The 18,272-nt window shown below is 34.4% G+C and overlaps 1 protein-coding gene across 15 annotated transcripts in view; it reads left to right on the top strand.

The window, feature by feature from the left end:
- The window catches only part of LOC128164909 (focal adhesion kinase 1-like), a 31,698-nt gene that overhangs the window by 1,621 nt on the left and 11,805 nt on the right, over positions 1 to 18,272 (top strand). For 2 of the 15 annotated variants that reach the window (XM_052828986.1, XM_052828981.1), the window contains exons 1-2: positions 9,400 to 10,204; positions 15,161 to 15,352. In XM_052828986.1, the coding sequence (XP_052684946.1) occupies positions 9,962 to 10,204; positions 15,161 to 15,352 (435 nt within the window). In that variant the 5' untranslated portion in view covers positions 9,400 to 9,961. Of the gene's footprint in view, positions 1 to 2,675; positions 2,754 to 4,631; positions 4,833 to 9,397; positions 10,205 to 12,627; positions 12,931 to 13,533; positions 13,921 to 13,948; positions 14,108 to 14,283; positions 14,303 to 14,334; positions 14,499 to 15,160; positions 15,353 to 18,272 lie in introns of those variants that run through there. The other 13 variants (XM_052828988.1, XM_052828987.1, XM_052828991.1 and 10 more) reach the window with 12 other exon arrangements.

Genomic DNA, 18,272 nt, shown 5'->3' with positions numbered 1-18,272 from the left:
GCGATGATCTACGCAAAGCCATATACAAGATGCCTTACATCTCGTCCAATTTAACTCATTTTTAAAAACTCTTCAAAATTTCTTCAAAATCTCACCTTACAAATACTCTTTCAAAATCTTTGCTTCACCCATGTTAACTTACAATGTTTTGTTGCTTTTCAATTTTAAATGTTTTCTCCATTTCCTCTGCAGAGATTTAAGCAAATTTCGACGCTGCCATTTTGTTCTGCTCCAGACAAAACAATGTGACGTCAATATTCTAAGGGCAACTACTCTAATTTTAAAGAATTTCAAAGGGCAACTACTCCAAATACTTTAAGAACTTACGGCATGCAGTTTATGTATAAAATACTATGAAATGTCGAAATGAGTAAGCGAAGCGGCGACCAATGACGGCCATATTGCCTAATATTATTTCTCACAGAACAAATAGCCTATAGAGATATATGAGGCAATCACGTGCTATGTTTAAACCAATGAAAATGTGACATTTCAGTCCAAGGGAAAACAAATTTCTGTAGTGAGTCAGTAACTAACCTAATAAGTAATAATATATGCCTTTTTTTGGCATATGTTGACAATTAACAGTGCAATAATTGGATAGGTTTTGCATTAAAGAAACGATGAACATGTAAATTAGTGCAAAGTACTGAATAGAGTTGAAATCTTTATATCTTTAACACTTACCCGGTAACTTGCTATTGATTTAATATAAATTCTACATTCCAATTTATCAAAAATATATAGAGCAAATGATTAGCTGATAAGATAGATAACAAATAGCATTATTTTCTGTGACTATTTTGTCAAGAAAAATGCAAACTGATTTTTCAAGAATTTTTTTATTGTACAGTGTTATGTAGTGAAAACAATGACTGCTGTGATATCTTAAAGTCAAATCTGTTTCATTTCACCCCTCTTTTTTCTTTATCACATTATGAAATAATACCTTCCAAAGCTCCTGTAAAGCATGGGAATTGTCCATCCTATCAATTTGGACACCATATATAAAAAAAATTGAAAAATGCAGGCACCATTTATAATTACATGTATTGCTATACATGTATTAATGGTCTAGAGGTTGGTTTAATGAAACTGTAAAGTACATGTAACCTGTTTTATTTATCATGAATTCAATACAAGTGCCATCAATAAAAGAAGTACAGATGGCATCTGTACATCCTGGGAAACCAATTTCATAGCCATTGGGAAAAAACTTATAATGTATATTTTGCACAAAAATTCAACTTTTGTATTTTGTGATATATGTCCTATACCTTCATGACTAAATATCTCTTAGTACATATGCTAACAACATTTCCTAGTTAGCTGCTTCAATATGATTTACTAGCATTGTTTTTGATAGTATTGACTGGAGTATCCTTATTTTCCTTATTGGAAATTTGACTTTGTACTGAAACAGTTCCTTGTGAACAGAATTCAGATATAAAACAGACATGTGAACATAGTTTATATGAAAAATGAAATTTAATAAAAGACAGAATCTTTCCTTGTTTTGTAGAAGAACTGAGTTATTCACTACCGGGTTCTTGTTGTAATCTCAATATACCAGACGGTATATAAATAGATGATTATATTTTATGACTGAGGTATGGCTAAAATATGGTATAGGTTAAATTCAGTTACATTATATTAAGAAGAAAAAGTGAATGGTTGCATATGATAGTGCAAAGGTCAAAGTCATAGTTATTTAGTAAATTGAGAACCACCTGTCCGTCTTGATACTCCATTTGTTATTTTTAAGTATGAAATTAATGTACATATATGATGATTATATACATATTAAGAACAGTTTTTCTTCCAATATGGACTTTGATTCATCACTGCTGCTCATGCAGATGTTCTTTTTTTGTGTACCTAGCAACTGATAGAATAAGACAATTTTCATTGGTTGACTATCCAACTGCACATTGCATGTAATATATATATATCGGTATATAGATAAAATATTTTTTTCAAAAAATGAAATGGATTTACATGATTATGGTAAAGAAGTTTACAATTGACTGTTTATGTAATCAAACAGCTGTTGGCATGGGTCAAGAGCTACAAATGACTCTGAAGTGTGGATGTAACGGGATATGATAATGTATTTTTTTTTTTTTTTATTACAATACAGGTACCCTAAAACACATCTTAAAATTCCTCTATTGCAATATTAGTAATTGTTAGTAAAGGTCATACAAATTAATAAAAGATACACCTACCGTGCTAAAAGAGATGTCAGTTTTGACAGAATTTCATTAGAAATATTATTTGAACTTTGTTTTTTGACTGTATATAAAAATCTTCCTTCTTCCCCGTTCACATACATTTACATCTTGATCACATTGGTTTTCAAGGAAATTCAAATAAGATAACAGCTAAAAGATACCGGTAATGCTATATAATGCACACAGAATTATACTTTGTCTCAAAGCTTTGTAAATGATCAAACAGAAAACAAAGTGTCATGCAAATGATGGAATATAGCAATTTCTTTTATCTTGAATAAAAAAAAAAAAGAAGAAAAAAAACATTTGTGAGTTAGTATCCAGGTTTGATTTTTGCAGATGATGCTGTTGAAATGCCTTTGTTTTATTATTTCTCGTCTATTTAATTTTAAAGTTATATGTATGATAAATGATACAACATTATTTTTATATTTTTCCAAGATCTGTCGGAACCCAAGATTTCACCAGGAGCACTTTTCGGACAGATCCGTTTGCAAAGTATTCCTAAAGTAACAGCAGGTATGCGTTTGTCTTATGCCTATACATTATTTTTTTTTTTTCAAATTACACCTGTTATACAATACAAAGTAAGCCCCAAAGTTCATAAATACAATATTTTGACAAACTCAAATAATACTTTATGAGAATTTTAAAGGAGCATTTTGAAAGTTCGATCAACACAGCAACATTAACACAAGCTGTTGCAGCCATAGAAATCATAAAATTTAAAATGATATTGCAAATACATGTACAGTGTATAATGCATTACCATTGTAAAATAAGGCATTTTTCAATTTTTTATATATTTGAATTCATTTTTTTTTTAAACTTTTCACATGAGAAAATGTTGTTTACGCAAACCCCCCCCCCCCCCATAAGCCAAGTTAATAAGTGGGAGATTCTTGCACATAGTAGTTTTAAAAGGTTAACAGGTATAAAGTTGATTTTTCATGGTAAGACCATACTGCTATTTATGACTATTCAGATTCTGAATTGTCCTATGGGCAATATATAAAAGGCAATATGATTGAATACAAGTTATTATTATAATAAAGCTTACATTGGTCATATCATCTCCTTATTTTGTTTGTCAATGAGCTGTGTTTTATCAATGGAATTAGCCAGGTGAGTGCGGGTTTAGTTGATTTTTGTATCAATGTTATTTAATCCAATTTGGCATAAAATAGTCAGAGCAGATGAAAAATCTGGTTTAATCAGAAAGTGTTTTTATTATTGAAAAATATCTACATTATCAAATGAAGTAGTAATTTTCTTTTCTATAAAACTATAAAAAACATACAGTAATTAACATTTAAAACCTTTCCCATTTTTAAGGTTACATACTTTCAATGTACATTTGTACTAGCAATACTCTTTATTTGCACTATTGATTTACAGTATACAAGGTTATTCTTGCCCCCATGTAATTTCTGCCCTTCTACATTTGCAAACAGTTTTGCCCCGTTTTTGAATTCGCCCAGACACAGTTGTGTTTAAAGAGAGATAATTTAAAACATGAGTTCGCCCATGCAGTCTTAAATTTGTCATCTGACAATTGGGGTGAAAGAGGCCAAAATAAAACAGGGGCGAATATTTCCCTGTATACAGTATCTGTTTAAGTACAACCTCTTCAGTTTATTATTCTATAGTGTTTGAGAAATAAGTTACTTGAGTATTCTGTGCTGTTTCGAAAAATGAAGGGAAAATGTACAGAAAATAAAGAAAAGTTTCTAGAAGATACTTTGTAAGAAGTTTATCAGACCCTGATGATTGAGTTTCAGGGGTTGACAGATCAAAAAAAAAAATTCCAGGTTTGATTAACTGAAAATAAGAATTAGGAAAATTTAAGAACTTAAATTTTGCCATTATCACCTTCATGAAAAAAGGCATTCCTAAAGCCTTGTCTAATTTCTGTCTAATTTCTGTCTTTTCCATAAAAGCATTAAAATGTTTTCAAGCACTACATCTAAAAGGGTTTAGATACATTACTGATGATCTATAGAAGGAAATGACCATGAAGTTTTTGATCCATTCAATGGAACATAATTTTGTTCATTTTGGAGATTTAAAGTAATACATGTATCCAGAACATAATTTTCCAATTATGAATCATTCAATACATCAATTAAGGGTATTTTCTGTGGCGTTCCTTATGAAAAAAATTCCACAAAAAAAAATAATATTAAGGCTATTCACTTATATACCCTAGCTGGTATGTGTGCTGAAATATAATTCATTGGTGCTTTGAACACATTGGTCTCGCTTCATTAATACAATTTGTGCTGTACGATAATTGGACATTAATACAAAGAGAGAATACAACGACAAAAAGTCAAAGGGCTCGGCACAAATGTCATCCATACGTTGTTGTGGCTTTCAATCGTAGTGGGAAGAGGGAATGTGGTTGGAGCAAGGGGCGATTTCTCTCTAACATAAGATGTTGGCAACATTAAATGCTGCGGAATTTGTGTAGATTTACTGATAACAATGAAGTAAAACCATGTGGATGTAAAAATCTGGCTGTGCATTATCAGAGGCAGAAATTCAGAGTGCATGCAGGAATAAAACCATCATTGATTGCTGGCCTGTCACGCTTCTGTGAGTATTCCTCTTTATTAATAACTGGCCATTATTGTCATCCTCTGGGGGAGAGATAGCAACAATGGGTCGCCCTTATGACTTTTCTCTTGTAGCTAGTATTCCTCTTGTGTTACATATTTTTACCAGACATTGCATAGACCCAACAATCGGAGGTAACTGACCTTTGGTACATATGTTTTATCTTCGTGGTTATTGGTTGTGTTTCTGACAGGAATGAGATTGAATCTGTATTTGACAGTCAACAGTTGACATTGTTTGTAAGAGGGAGGAAACCCCCTGGAAATATGGGCCTTGTAATCCCAATTTAATAGATGTGTAGATACAAATTTTTCATTGGAAGCTATCACGATGCTTGTCTGATAGAATATAGGTTCAGCATCATACATGTATTTCATCTGCTCCCTGCTATCATCTTTACGTGTGAAAAGTGTTATAGGTCAATTGTTCAGCACGAATTGATGTACCTTATGCAGTAACAACTTTTAAATACATCTGATTGTTGTAAGCTTAATTGGGATTTTCGATATGTTTGATTGAGATCATATTTTGTAGGCAATGCCAAAATCTTGCATTAACAAACAATGACTGTAGTAAGAATTTGGAGAAAAATAAACATCAAATACATTTATCATATGTTAATAAGGAAATTTCAACAGCCAAGATTCGAAGATAAAAATAATATGTTTTACGGTGCTACCGTTCTGGCGAGCGCAGCAAGAATTACACATACCTTGCATCATTGTCAACTTATAGTTTTATTTAGGTATCAACGAACGTCAAAGAATTTTTGAGAGAGTATTGCTCTACAATAAGTATGCCAAAGGTACTAAATTTAATGGTTATGATACATACAGCGCAACCCCCTTCCCAGAGAGAGAGAGAGAGAGAGAGAGAGAGAGAGAGAGAGAGAGAAAGAGAGAGAGAGAGAGAGAGAGAGAGCCCGGTACCTGTTTGTAGGTGTGTAATTTCCCACTTTTAATTTAATGGTCTGACTATATGCAATATCTACATAATTTTTTTAAACTGTTTATTTTTTCATTTTATTCCTTTTTATTTATTTCAAAATGTCCTATTGTTTATTGCCTCCCTACTCATGCATGCACAATTAGCTTAAAAATGGATCGATATGACAGTAAAGCAGGGGTGTGCAATTACAAAATTTGGCCACTAGCCCAGGGGCTAGTGGCAGTACCAAAGTTACTAGCCCAAGATTCAAAGTTACTAGCCAGACTATTTCGGACATGTCGACATTTCATTTTATAAAAAACCCTGTATGATACTAGTATATAATTATCAATATACGAAATATTTATTACTTGCATGTTTTCTGTGGTAGACTAGTTCAAAAATATTCAACTTCATTGATCTCTCACATTTTAGTTACAAAATTGGTTTGGGTACCGTTTATATGATAAAACCCAAACATAACATTGTGAATGTGAACAGACTCTATAAAATCACTGCAACTATCTATGTGTGCATGCATTTTATCCTGTTTAATTTCCATTTACAAAATACAACTATCAGGGGTGTGCAATTACAAAATTTGGCCACTAGCCCAGGGGCTAGTGGCAGTACCAAAGTTACTAGCCCAAGATTCAAAGTTACTAGCCAGACTATTTCGGACATGTCGACATTTCATTTTATAAAAAACCCTGTATGATACTAGTATATAATTATCAATATACGAAATATTTATTACTTGCATGTTTTCTGTGGTAGACTAGTTCAAAAATATTCAACTTCATTGATCTCTCACATTTTAGTTACAAAATTGGTTTGGGTACCGTTTATATGATAAAACCCAAACATAACATTGTGAATGTGAACAGACTCTATAAAATCACTGCAACTATCTATGTGTGCATGCATTTTATCCTGTTTAATTTCCATTTACAAAATACAACTATGAAATTAATTAAGTATTGGTAAATTTAAATTTAAAATAATGGAAAATGCACAAATAATAATATGCAAAAAATATGAATTTTTTTTAATTCACCAAGCAGGTCACTTTTAAATGTGTTCATGAGAATAGTTAGTGCAGAAATTTATAATATCTCTGTACAGCATCTCTCTCTCTCTCTCTCTCTCTCTCTCTCTCTCTCTCTCTCTCTCTCTGTAAAAAAAAATTATATTTAAAAAAGCCAATGAATACATATTAAAGAAAAGGAATCATTTTACAGTGATGTCACTTGAAACAGCTGCACAGGTAACTACGGAAGCCATGTGCAGTGAGGCGTGACTATCTCGTCTAGCCACTGGTCAGGTCAACACTGTCGGTAAAACTTCAAAGTGTGAAACTTACAGCAGAGTGTTTTTCTCAGAAGAATGTAGCACGAGAAAAAAATGCTTAAGAAATTTTTAGGCTATCATGACTTAAAAGGAGCAGATATCATGCCTCTGTGATAACAATGACGATACACTTTTCCTACTAGGACACTGCAAATTTACCGGCATATTTTGCCAACTCTGGTTATGATTACTAGCCCGACGGGCTACCACAGTTAATGTTTTTGCTAGCCCGACCTCTAAAATCGGTAGCCCCGGGCGTCGGGCGATGGTAATTGCACACCCCTGTAAAGTATGGCTTTTGCTAATATATATACATACAATCTCTATATTAAAAAAGATTAAAAGCAAATCATACGTCAATGGGGAAGGTATCGCAGTCTATACTGAAATCGCTAGTACACGCATTACAGATGTTTGATCCACCTCTAAATTTATCGCGGGAAATATAGCGCGAGTGCACTGTGACGTCATCCATGACTTTGTTCGTCTTTGTTTACGTTTCTCGACTCAATACGGAGGTATGGAAGCATGTAACAAATCTTTTGAGTCTCGCCAAAGCATATGCGATACTCAAAACGTGTCTTCAGGACTTTAAGTCACTGTAAATTACGAGTGAAAAGTCGGCCATTTTTGGCATAGCACCACGGGTGAAAACATTAGAGAGCATTATGGGATGTAGACAAAAAATTTTGTTTGATGAACTGTAGGTTTAGCTCGTTCTTTTTCCCGCGCACACTGGTTCTTAGAGCTCGCTTCGCTCGCCGGCGCTGCGCGCCGGCGAGCTGCGCTCACTATAAGTAAAACCACTTAAAAATCCAATGCTTTTAAGTACCGTAGCATGATTAAACAAATATGATTTCTTTTTCCTGTTTGAGAATATGCAGATTTAAAAGTTATTTCCCTTTAAAAACATCCGTTCCTCTCCCTTTCTCGCATTCTCATTCATTCTCTCTCTCACTGAGTATAAAATGGAGTGTTAATGTAAAAGAGGTACTGATTAGTGTGATACATGTAACTTATGATAAAATGATAACTGGTAATTTGATATGCTGTAATTTTTCAGTACAGTTTCTAGGAATTTCAAATTTGGATAGCTCAGAAGTACAAGTTTAATTACTGTTCTTTGAAAAATTGTTTCTACTTCAGAAACATTATGTAAAATTTAAGCTTTTTTTTTTTTTTTTTTAAACAAAACCCTTTAAAACTAACAAAATCATCATACAAGCACACTGGTCAAGAGTTCTTGACTAGAAACAAAAAATCCCATTTTCATGGTTTTGTATACAAACAGTTGTTGAAAGCATTAAAACTATATTCAGCGACAGTGGGGTTGTCTATACCGTTTTTTACAATTTTCACAAAACTTCTTAGTTTTGTATGTCTTGATTTAAAAATTGGTCAAAATCTGGTAAAAACTAGACTATGTGTGAACCAGGTTCATTTTTCATTTGAAAATGTTTTCATCATTTATTTTGTTTATCAGTGATAAAGCTAATAATTGTAATGAAAAACTCCTGTCAACAACAAACATGTTTACCTATTCAGTGTACAGAATTCTGATAATCAGGATGACTGAGAACAGGCTTTATTGGCATATCAGATGTATTGATTTAACAAAACAATTTCCTGTGGAGCAAAGCAGTACAACATCATTTGAACCTGTGACCCGTTTATTGATCAGATTTTGCGATAGTTTTAATGCCAGAAATTCGGTAGAAATATGACAAATAAGCATTTCTAAGGTTTGTTGTATTCGACCTGGCCCAATTTTTATAGTTGACATTGAAAAGTAGGCCACTGTGATATAAAGTTACACATTTTTTTTCTCTGAATAAAACTGTCACACATTTCAGAAATGGATATATATATATATTTTGAGGCACAGAGAAATATTTTGGCACAGTAAAAGGTGAAAAATGCTTTAAAGGATGGAACAAGTGAGGAGCGAGGACTCGTAAGTCGTAAACATGGAGTGTAAAATGACTGTCAGATTGTATTAATGACCTGTCATCGGAATATAAAAGGTGCAGTATGTATTTATCACACTAATTATGTCAATAAAACCCAAGCAAGACTCTGGAGTCAGTGAATGTGTAATAGCTCCAAGTCCCAACGGGATCCGATCTTACAAACACTGCAGTATATTGTCTGATCCCAATATGACTGCACAAAATCTATTGTTTACCTACGGGCAAGGCTATTTTGTGGATGAATGAGCGTGTACTAATGCAGATTTTTACACTAGGTAAATCGATCAAGCCAATTGATATTTAAATCACTAATGAAGATTTTTGAATAAGGCACATGTCATGTTATTGAAAAGACAATAGTTACACACTGGTGAAGAGGAGAGAAAAAAAAGAGAGGGCAGACTCGAGTCGAAACAAAATGCATCATTCTCCAGTTTAAGCAGACGGCTGTTGATTATGGTGGAGAAATCAATATGCTGGATAATTCACATTTCCCATCAGCTTAGGATGAGGGAACAAAGTAATTGCGCCACAAGTGAAGATGACACTATGGTTTCTTGCTGAAATTTGTCTTGATAGGGAGTGATGTTGTGTTTCCTGGAACGGCTCTGTCCAGTGAGGATATCCTCCAGTCTTATACTATGTTCTTTGTGACAGTTAATGAAAGCCAAACATCAGAAGGAGGAAATAATGATTATGTGTAATAATCGGGTGACAATCCATCTGATTGACCTTGTTTGTGAGGGATAATTACTGATTTTGATGGAGTTGTCTGACCAGAGGGGATACAGACATTATCTCGTCTTGTACCTACACAGTCAAAACAATAGCTGAGGTGAAAAACGCTCAGTCTAATTGACCATGACCACTTCTTCAACAACTTCTTACCCTGTAGGAGATGTGGGCCTACCTCACCTGGTTTACCTGACCCACGAGGGGACCCTGACCAGTATATGTACCCACCGCCCGGTTCTACAGTCCTACGATACCGACCAGACCTCCACCCAGCGCTGCTGGGGCTGGCTCTACTCATGCTGCTGCTGCCATTTTAACAGGACTATGAAACTGTCCCATGCTAAAGGGATCTCCAAACGTCTCTCTGAGGTATATAGGAGCTTGTATGATCACATGTGTGTGGGGGAAGGGGGCGGGGGTAAGGATGTGGAGGGTAACAGGGTACCAGGTATTTATCTTGAAACTGTCGGACCTCTTTGTCAATGTTGTTGATTTATAGCCTCACAGTATTTCATTGCATGTGCATAAATTATTCAAGAATTTCCACTCCATTTGGACCTTAGTGATTACTTTGCAATTTCATGATATTAAACCCTTGTGTACAAGGGCAGTTATTTTGAGGCATTAGCTAGCACCAGGCTTAGGGTTTATTGTCTATATAAGACTTCCTTATTATTTGTTTGTAAGGCTGGATAGGACCATCCCAGGTCTGGTTGTGGGCAGATTAAATTTGTGTGCTTGGGAAGTAATTCCATTGTTTGTTTATCTATTGTTGAAGTTTAATTCCATTCCCATACAAAGGCAAGCAATTATTACACATAATGTGATTTGTAACAGAAAATCCTCTCGAGGAAACACTAACCTTAGAAAATCCAAAGGGATTTTCATTTGACAGTTGACCCAGGTTTTGCTTGACTGCTTCATTCTCATGTATTTACTAAAATATATATATATTTAAAGCATCAGCCATTAATTACATAGAATAACAGACTTCTGATCCAAAGCATTGAAGACCTCACATTACAATATTAAAGCACATTGTTCCACATGACCCTCCACTTATATGTATATATCAGTGATAAGTTTGAACAGATCTAAAAGATGAATGGATTATCTAATTGATAGGAATGGTATGCATTGATCGTTGATCGTTAATTCAAGAATCCTACTTGATCATTCACCTAGAGGTCTGATTTTATGCACACTTTAAATTTTCATTATGAACTGATTTATGTGGGTTTTTAATTTCCTATCTCATAATGGGCCAAGATTTATGGGTCTGCACTCCAAGAAGTTTAATTAAAAACGTTCATGGAGCTAACTGGATATTTATCACCTCGCTACACTATTGTTTGTTTGTGTGTCTGTAGAACAAGGAGAAAGTGTTAGGTTTTGAGGGTAATATTGCCAGCTTTCCAAATCAGCGGGATACTCTGTCAGGAGAAAAAAAAATCTGGTTTGCAGTGGCTGAACATTACAGCAACATAATTGTGTAAGGAAAAAAAATGTGGGCTTCACGTTATTTCATGAACTTTCTATTTTTTTCTCTCTTTTTCCAAAACCTAATCATCCATCAATATTTATAATGTGTTATTTCTTTGCTTGTCAGACGGGGACTGCAATATTGAGCTTCACTTCGTATTGATCATTGTGAGGGCTTTGTCATGAATCATAAAAAGTAATGCAAATCTCTTTTCAGTGGTGTCCAATGGGATAGTTGAAGAAAATTGGCACATTACAAAAAAATAGATTGGTGAGGCCACTTAAAAAGTATTTTTCTGGTTTATGTTATTCACTTCAATAAAGAGGTACATTGTTAGTGTGTACAGGTACCTTGCCTTTAAACCAGTATGTGTGAAAAGTGTACAGGATTATGCTTCGTAGGTCTGATTGACCTGCTGCAAACAACCCCATTCAATAATGTCTCCTGCAGTGCTTAAGTCAAATCAGCAAATCTTCAAATATTTGCATACCTTTGAACTTCTTCCATAATTGGGTGCATCAATTGAATTTTAATTCCCCCTCCACCCCCACCCCCATCATAATTCATATATTATCTACCGGTATATCTTGTGGTGCTCGATGGCACCACCACCTTTTTTCCCCCTCATATTCATTAATTAGCTTTACCTGCTGCTATTTATAAGATTGTTTGGTGCATACAGTAGCAGAGGGGGATAGCACAAGGTCAATATATCATTGTAAACACTATTCTTGGCAACAATCTCCTGTTGTATAGTGTCCTGGGCATGTCATAAATGCTCGCTGGAATGACGGATTGATAAAACCAAATCTGGACAACTCCCATATTAGGCATTTGACTCATGAGATATTGGCTTTTGGTTGTTTGGTTTTATTTTTTGTTTAGTCAGATGAGAAATAATGTGTCTCGTGATGTCAATAAAATAGCACATTGTGTCTGTAGCCTCTGTCTGATGCCTGTCCAGAATTAACATAGGGGAGAGAGGATACTAGTTTTGAATGATAGAGATATTGCTCAGTCTTGGAATCTGAAAGCTACTAGTACATCTTAGTGTATAAATTAACCGACAATCATTTTACTTGTCAATGAACATTATTTTCAATGACTGAATAAATACATGTACTGGTAATATGTCTGCAACACAGACACTGATGCCTCTCTTTGGTAGTTGACAATACGTGTAATTCATTATCAGGAAAATGCCATTTGGTTTCTGTCAATCATAATATTGAGGAAGCTTCATTTTATTTCACAATAACCTCTATTTTTTCCTTTCATTTTTTTTTATCATGAAAAAAAAATAAGGCATCTGTAAGTTTGAATAATTTCCTCAATTACAAGATATTGCACATAGGTTAGCATGTCAATTGATCGAGTCCAAATACTTGTGACGACTCTAAACGGTAAGTGAAAAGGAATTTAGAAACAATAGAGGTGAAGTGGTTGCAATTTGAAACCTCTTTTGCTCAGCTGGTTCCCCTGTACTGTAAGTGAGGACGTTCACAGACGTGAGTTGACGACGGTAGGTTTGTGGACTCTGCTTGGAGATAACCCTGCTATTGGTATGATCTTGGGCTGCTTTTGTCCTACCTGTTACGAGGAGAATGATGAGGTGTGTCTTTTTTCTTCTTGAATTTTCTTTTTTTGTCAGTCCCTCAGAGTTTGTTTTTTTTTTACCTTACAGCCAAATTACATGAGTTGAAATGCATTGATTTGACAACATGAGGACTTTTTTGTTGATTTCATATTAATTAAATGAGATAATGAACCTTAATTACTGTAACCAAACAACTTCAAACACTTGCAAAGTATACATAAATTAATAAGCCTAAAAACTGTGTAACGGTATATTAAACATAAATTGAATGTTCTAGAAAACCTGCTCAACTGAGCTGTTGCAATTTCATTTCATTGCTTCACTGTAATAGAGTGAAGAGGAAGATGATGTTGGCATGTTACGAATAGAAAGATGATGTTAGCATGTTTCGCTGGTTAATACCTGCATTCTGTACTTAGTGGCCTAGTTAATGACCTGCTCTCATAATGATGCACTAATGACACATTCATCGTTTCAACTGTTAGTCATACATGGATGCGTCTCCCTGCAATGTTTTGGCAATGTGCTATACGTTTTATTAGATTTTGACTCTTTTTACCTTCCCTTCAAAGTTTAGAATTTTTTTTACCTTTGTGTGTGCGTGTGTGTGTGGAGGAAACCTGTACATGGGGAAATTGCATGCCATTCTTCTTCTATAGTAATAGTAATCCATCACTTCTCAAGTTGCCATTCATACTGGTATTTATTTGGAAACATTTTGGTGTATTTTAAGAGGCTGTCAAAACAGTTTGTCTGCAATAAAGCAGGTGCCCCCTTCAAGCGCTTAGTGAAGTACCCCCTACCAATCACAGCTGGCAAAATTCTTTAGCGTCAAGAATCTGGAGGGGTCAGGGGTCAAGCCTTATAGCCATCAGAGATGCATGGGTCTGTGACTTATATACAAGTATACATAACTGGTGTGGGAGGAGCCAGTCGAAATGTGGGTCAACAGACATATTCCGGAAGTTATTTGTACAGGGGAGATATGAATGGTTAGTGATTCCTGTAAGTATTGTTTACCTGTTGACATTTTGTGTATTTGAACTACTTGGAATGGTGTCATAGGAATTTAGTGGTAAAGGGAGAACTGACCAGGTGTAATGAACTGATTACTTACACAGATGTGTGAGGGGCTCGTGTTACAAGAATCTCCACATGTGCCAGTGTTGTTCTGTGTGTGTATTCATGCAAGGTGTGGTTTTTGTGTTACCTATCTCATGTTTAGTCATTCATCAAGTCTTACTATATGTTATCAACAGGAGAGCCCAGATAGCTCGGCTCATCTTTAGTTCTGAATAGAACATACCGGTACTCAGTGGGATGTTTTGAGTTGTTGTTTTTTAGTGAATTTGGAGTATACTCATATTTTGAAGATTTCTGAGTACATGTAAGTGGGGATTAAATGATGAACTAATTTAGAACAATGAGGAACTACACTCTCCTGATTTTAGGATATACCGGTATATATATTGGGATGAAGTTGAAAATGTGACTGATAAGATAAATTAATTTAACCCACCCAAATCACCAGGATTTGATGTGAACTTATAGCTTACTGCTTCATTGATTACCTGTTATTTGATGTAAGTAATCAGTGTATGTGTACCGGTACATGTAATTGAACTTTTGTCACAAGCACATGATAATCCTAGTGTTATTAACCCACAGAATGAATAGATAAAATGGATTTTCAGTATGTATTTCTGATGTAATATATTTTGATTGGTATGTAAAACTGTTCACCATTCATGCAGTAAATGTACTGTTATTGTCTGAGTGATCCAGCTGATTTCGAACCCTGCCTATTCCTCTTTCTGCGGTTTTGTTGTTGAATTTTTAAAAGGATAGTCTGGCAACCAAACCTTAGTTATGTCTGCGTCCACCCGACACTTTTATTATGTACCCATGCAACCAAGGAGGTAAAACCAAGAACTGCACTGTGTATGCTGATTTGTTTGTGTCATATAGTCTACCACATTAATGTCATTGTTCATTTTCTATAAATCATACCAGTATCTCCGTACCATTTCTATATACTGATGTGTTTATTGTGGAACATAATATTTTTCCCTGCTTTTGAGCATTAGACGGACACATTACGATCAGATATTGTCCAAAGGTATTTGGTGTGTTTGGAGTTTGATTTTGTGTCAGAAATCGCACAAGTACAGTATGAGATGTGTAAGTTTGAGTAACACATGGAAAACTGTTCCTTCCGATTAACGGTTTTCTTTTGCTCTTGTAGATTGCACGATGGAGTAGACTTTGGAAGATTATACAAGATGAAGAATGTGAGCAATGCTCGGATTTGATTGAGGCAGAAAACGAGAGCGACCTCCGTGTCAAACGTTTCCTGATGGACAGGTCCATTTTAAAAGTCCACCTCCCTAATGGGGGGTTCAACATGGTGAAATATGGCGACGCGACGGATGTAAAGGTGGGTGGTGTAGATACAGGGCTATACTCAGGCTGTACAGTAGTGTATGCTAGTAGTAACCGAAACTGTAGAAATTAAGCTTCTCTTTAAGCATCACACAATCATGCATTCAATAGCTCATTATTGGGTACATTTTGACAATTTGTTCGACTGGTGCATATACAAGTACAGTTTTTTGCATTTTTAGGAAAAGGGGAAGGGGGGGGGTAAAGTTGTAGTGCAGGAAGATGTTAAAGTTTTCTTGCATCCCTATAAATGTCTCTTTTTTTAATCAGATTTCATTGAACAGATCTCTGTATAGTACACACTTTAGCTGGTGAATACAGATGACTGAATGGCAAGGAATTCAGTGCATGCCAATGTTACCTTAGATGCTGAAATGTTTAGAATTTTAGAGAATTTCACCTTCATTATCTTAGCACAGCCAGTTCTTGTGCATTGATAACATTAAAGCACTTCAAGTTCATCCAAGAACCTTGGAATTTACAAGACTCCATTTTATTTAGAGTCTTATAGCTTGTTCGTGGATTAATTCACTAAGGTCATTTTAGTACAAAAACATCATATTTTTTTGTTTAGAATTAAAATGCATAATATGTATGTATGTGTATACGGAGATGTTGATATGTTACCATGCTAACCATCTCACATAAACACATTTAATTTTTCCTTTCTAGATAATGGTAAGCCGGGATTTCTAAATTGTAGTGGTATATTTTATAACCTTTTTGCACTGGCTTGATGTGAACATGCTGAGTTTTTCCCCCTGTCACAGATTTGCATGAGACAGTCCAAGATTGTAATTCACACATTCCTTGCATATATGGTCTCTCCAAATTTTTTTGTAAAATTATTTGTATTTTTCAAATTTTCCATTTCATACAGCCCTTTGTAATTCATGCAGTTGGGTCAGAATTGTACAAGTAGGTCAGATGGGCTATTTTCTGAGAAACAATGGTTGTAAATATAAGTTTTAGCTTGTGTTGTCAAATTGTCACCTCTCATCTGAGTTTGATTAATAGATATAACAATTTATTGACGAAAAACATCAAAGTAATGGATAAGTAATGTATTTAATATCATAAGAGTTGACTTGTACTTTATATTAATGAATCATTTCATTCATAAATTGTACTGCCATTCTAATAGAATGTTTAGTACCTTAGAATCTTTAACAACCTTTTGATGTGCCATGCGTAATATCCTCCATTAAATTATCTACAATATTAAACATCCCCTAGAATACATTTACCTTCCCCTTAAAAATTAATTATTGATGCAGCATTAATAATACATTATTGATTTTGGACTGAACTTGGAAGAATGAGAATGTAGAAACTCGTAGAATGGGAGCTGTTTACTTCCAGTTCTTGCATGACTCATTCAAAGTACAGTAGAGAAAAATCAGGTACAACTAGAAAAGAGAAATGTATTGGTTTAATCATCCATGCAGTGAACATGTACCGTAGTCATCCATACTTTAATGCCCAAGGCATTTGAACAAATGGAAAATGCCTTTCAAAAAAAACTATTTATTTTTAACACCTAGAAATGTTTATGTATTTTTTTAATGGATCACATAGTTATCTGGGGAATGTTTTGGTCAGTTATTTTTTTCTCAAGATAGAAAAAAAAAGTTAAAAGGGGGAGGGGGGGGGAGGGGGAAGAAAAAGTGGTTAAGAACATTTGGGTTACCGGTAGTAAGGATGACCTATGGTATAAGGTATTTACAGAATGAACCAGAGGAAGTGAGGGTGTCTTGTAAAACGTTAGTCAGAGCCTAACCACAAGTAGCAGGGTCGAGCCATGTCAGACCGCTGAGTGTTGTTGCATGCGTTATAACGTCAAAATGTGTGCCATTGTTGTTGTTGTTGTTGTTTTACTGTGGCCCTATTAACCTGTAGGATGACCCAGGTTTATTTGTACATGTATCTCCCACGGTCATATGTTTGAGGGTGAAGTAATGTCATTTGCATGTAGGGTGTTTGTTGGAAGTAAAATGAGGAAATAGCAGTTTTTGATTTTCATTCTCAAAATGAACTCAAGCACATTTTCCAGATTCTGTATGCATGAGCAAACAGGTACCATAGTTAAAATGATATGGTACATGTATTTGGATACTACCGGTACCTGTATTTTATCTTGAAACCCTCTACACCTATGTGCACATCATTGCACATTTAGCACCAAAATATCAGTAAACTTTCTGAAATATTTACAGGAAGTTTTAAATTTTGTATACTGGTAGTACATGTTTGTAATTTTTGTACTTTTGAAAAGGTCATTTTTGAATTGAGACATCACATTTTTATGTAACAATGTAAATATTGGCAAAAAATAAAATGTTGTTATTAAAAGATTAAGCAGTACCACTTTATCCTTTGTACATGTATATATTTAGAGATTTATGGTTTAAAATATACATTGTACTGTAACATATGCTAAAACGCTTTAAAATAGAACAATTTTAAATTTTCCGTACTTGCACAACTTTTAAAATGTAGAATTTATTAGAACTTAATTGACTCTCAATTTCATTTCAATGGTGACCTGTTAGGAATGCATGGCTTGCTTTAAATTTTTTATTTGTACTTTTCATTTTGATTTGTGTTTTTAATAAATATTGATATGATGTTTTGTTAAATTTTGTTACTCAAGTTGAAGATGTAGCTTTTTGTCGGTGTCATGATAAAATCTGAAACTAAACTACATGTATTATAGTGCACCTGTCCTTTTTGCATTGTTCTTGGATTTTGGCAAGGACACATTTTTTTAGATACATGAACTTAACTACCCCTTAAATGTTTCATTTCTAAAAAAAGAAAGATCTTTAAAATGAAAATGACGTGTGCTTGGAATCATACTAAAGAACGAATGTGGAGATGGTAAAGGGAATAAGGGTATATTAATAGGATAGGTA

The sequence above is a fragment of the Crassostrea angulata genome, chromosome 10, assembly GCF_025612915.1.
Source record: "Crassostrea angulata isolate pt1a10 chromosome 10, ASM2561291v2, whole genome shotgun sequence".
Classification (NCBI taxonomy): Eukaryota; Metazoa; Mollusca; class Bivalvia; order Ostreida; family Ostreidae; genus Magallana; species Magallana angulata.
The sequence above is the reverse complement of the archived record's forward strand: the minus strand, read 5'-3'. Positions and strand labels throughout refer to the sequence as shown.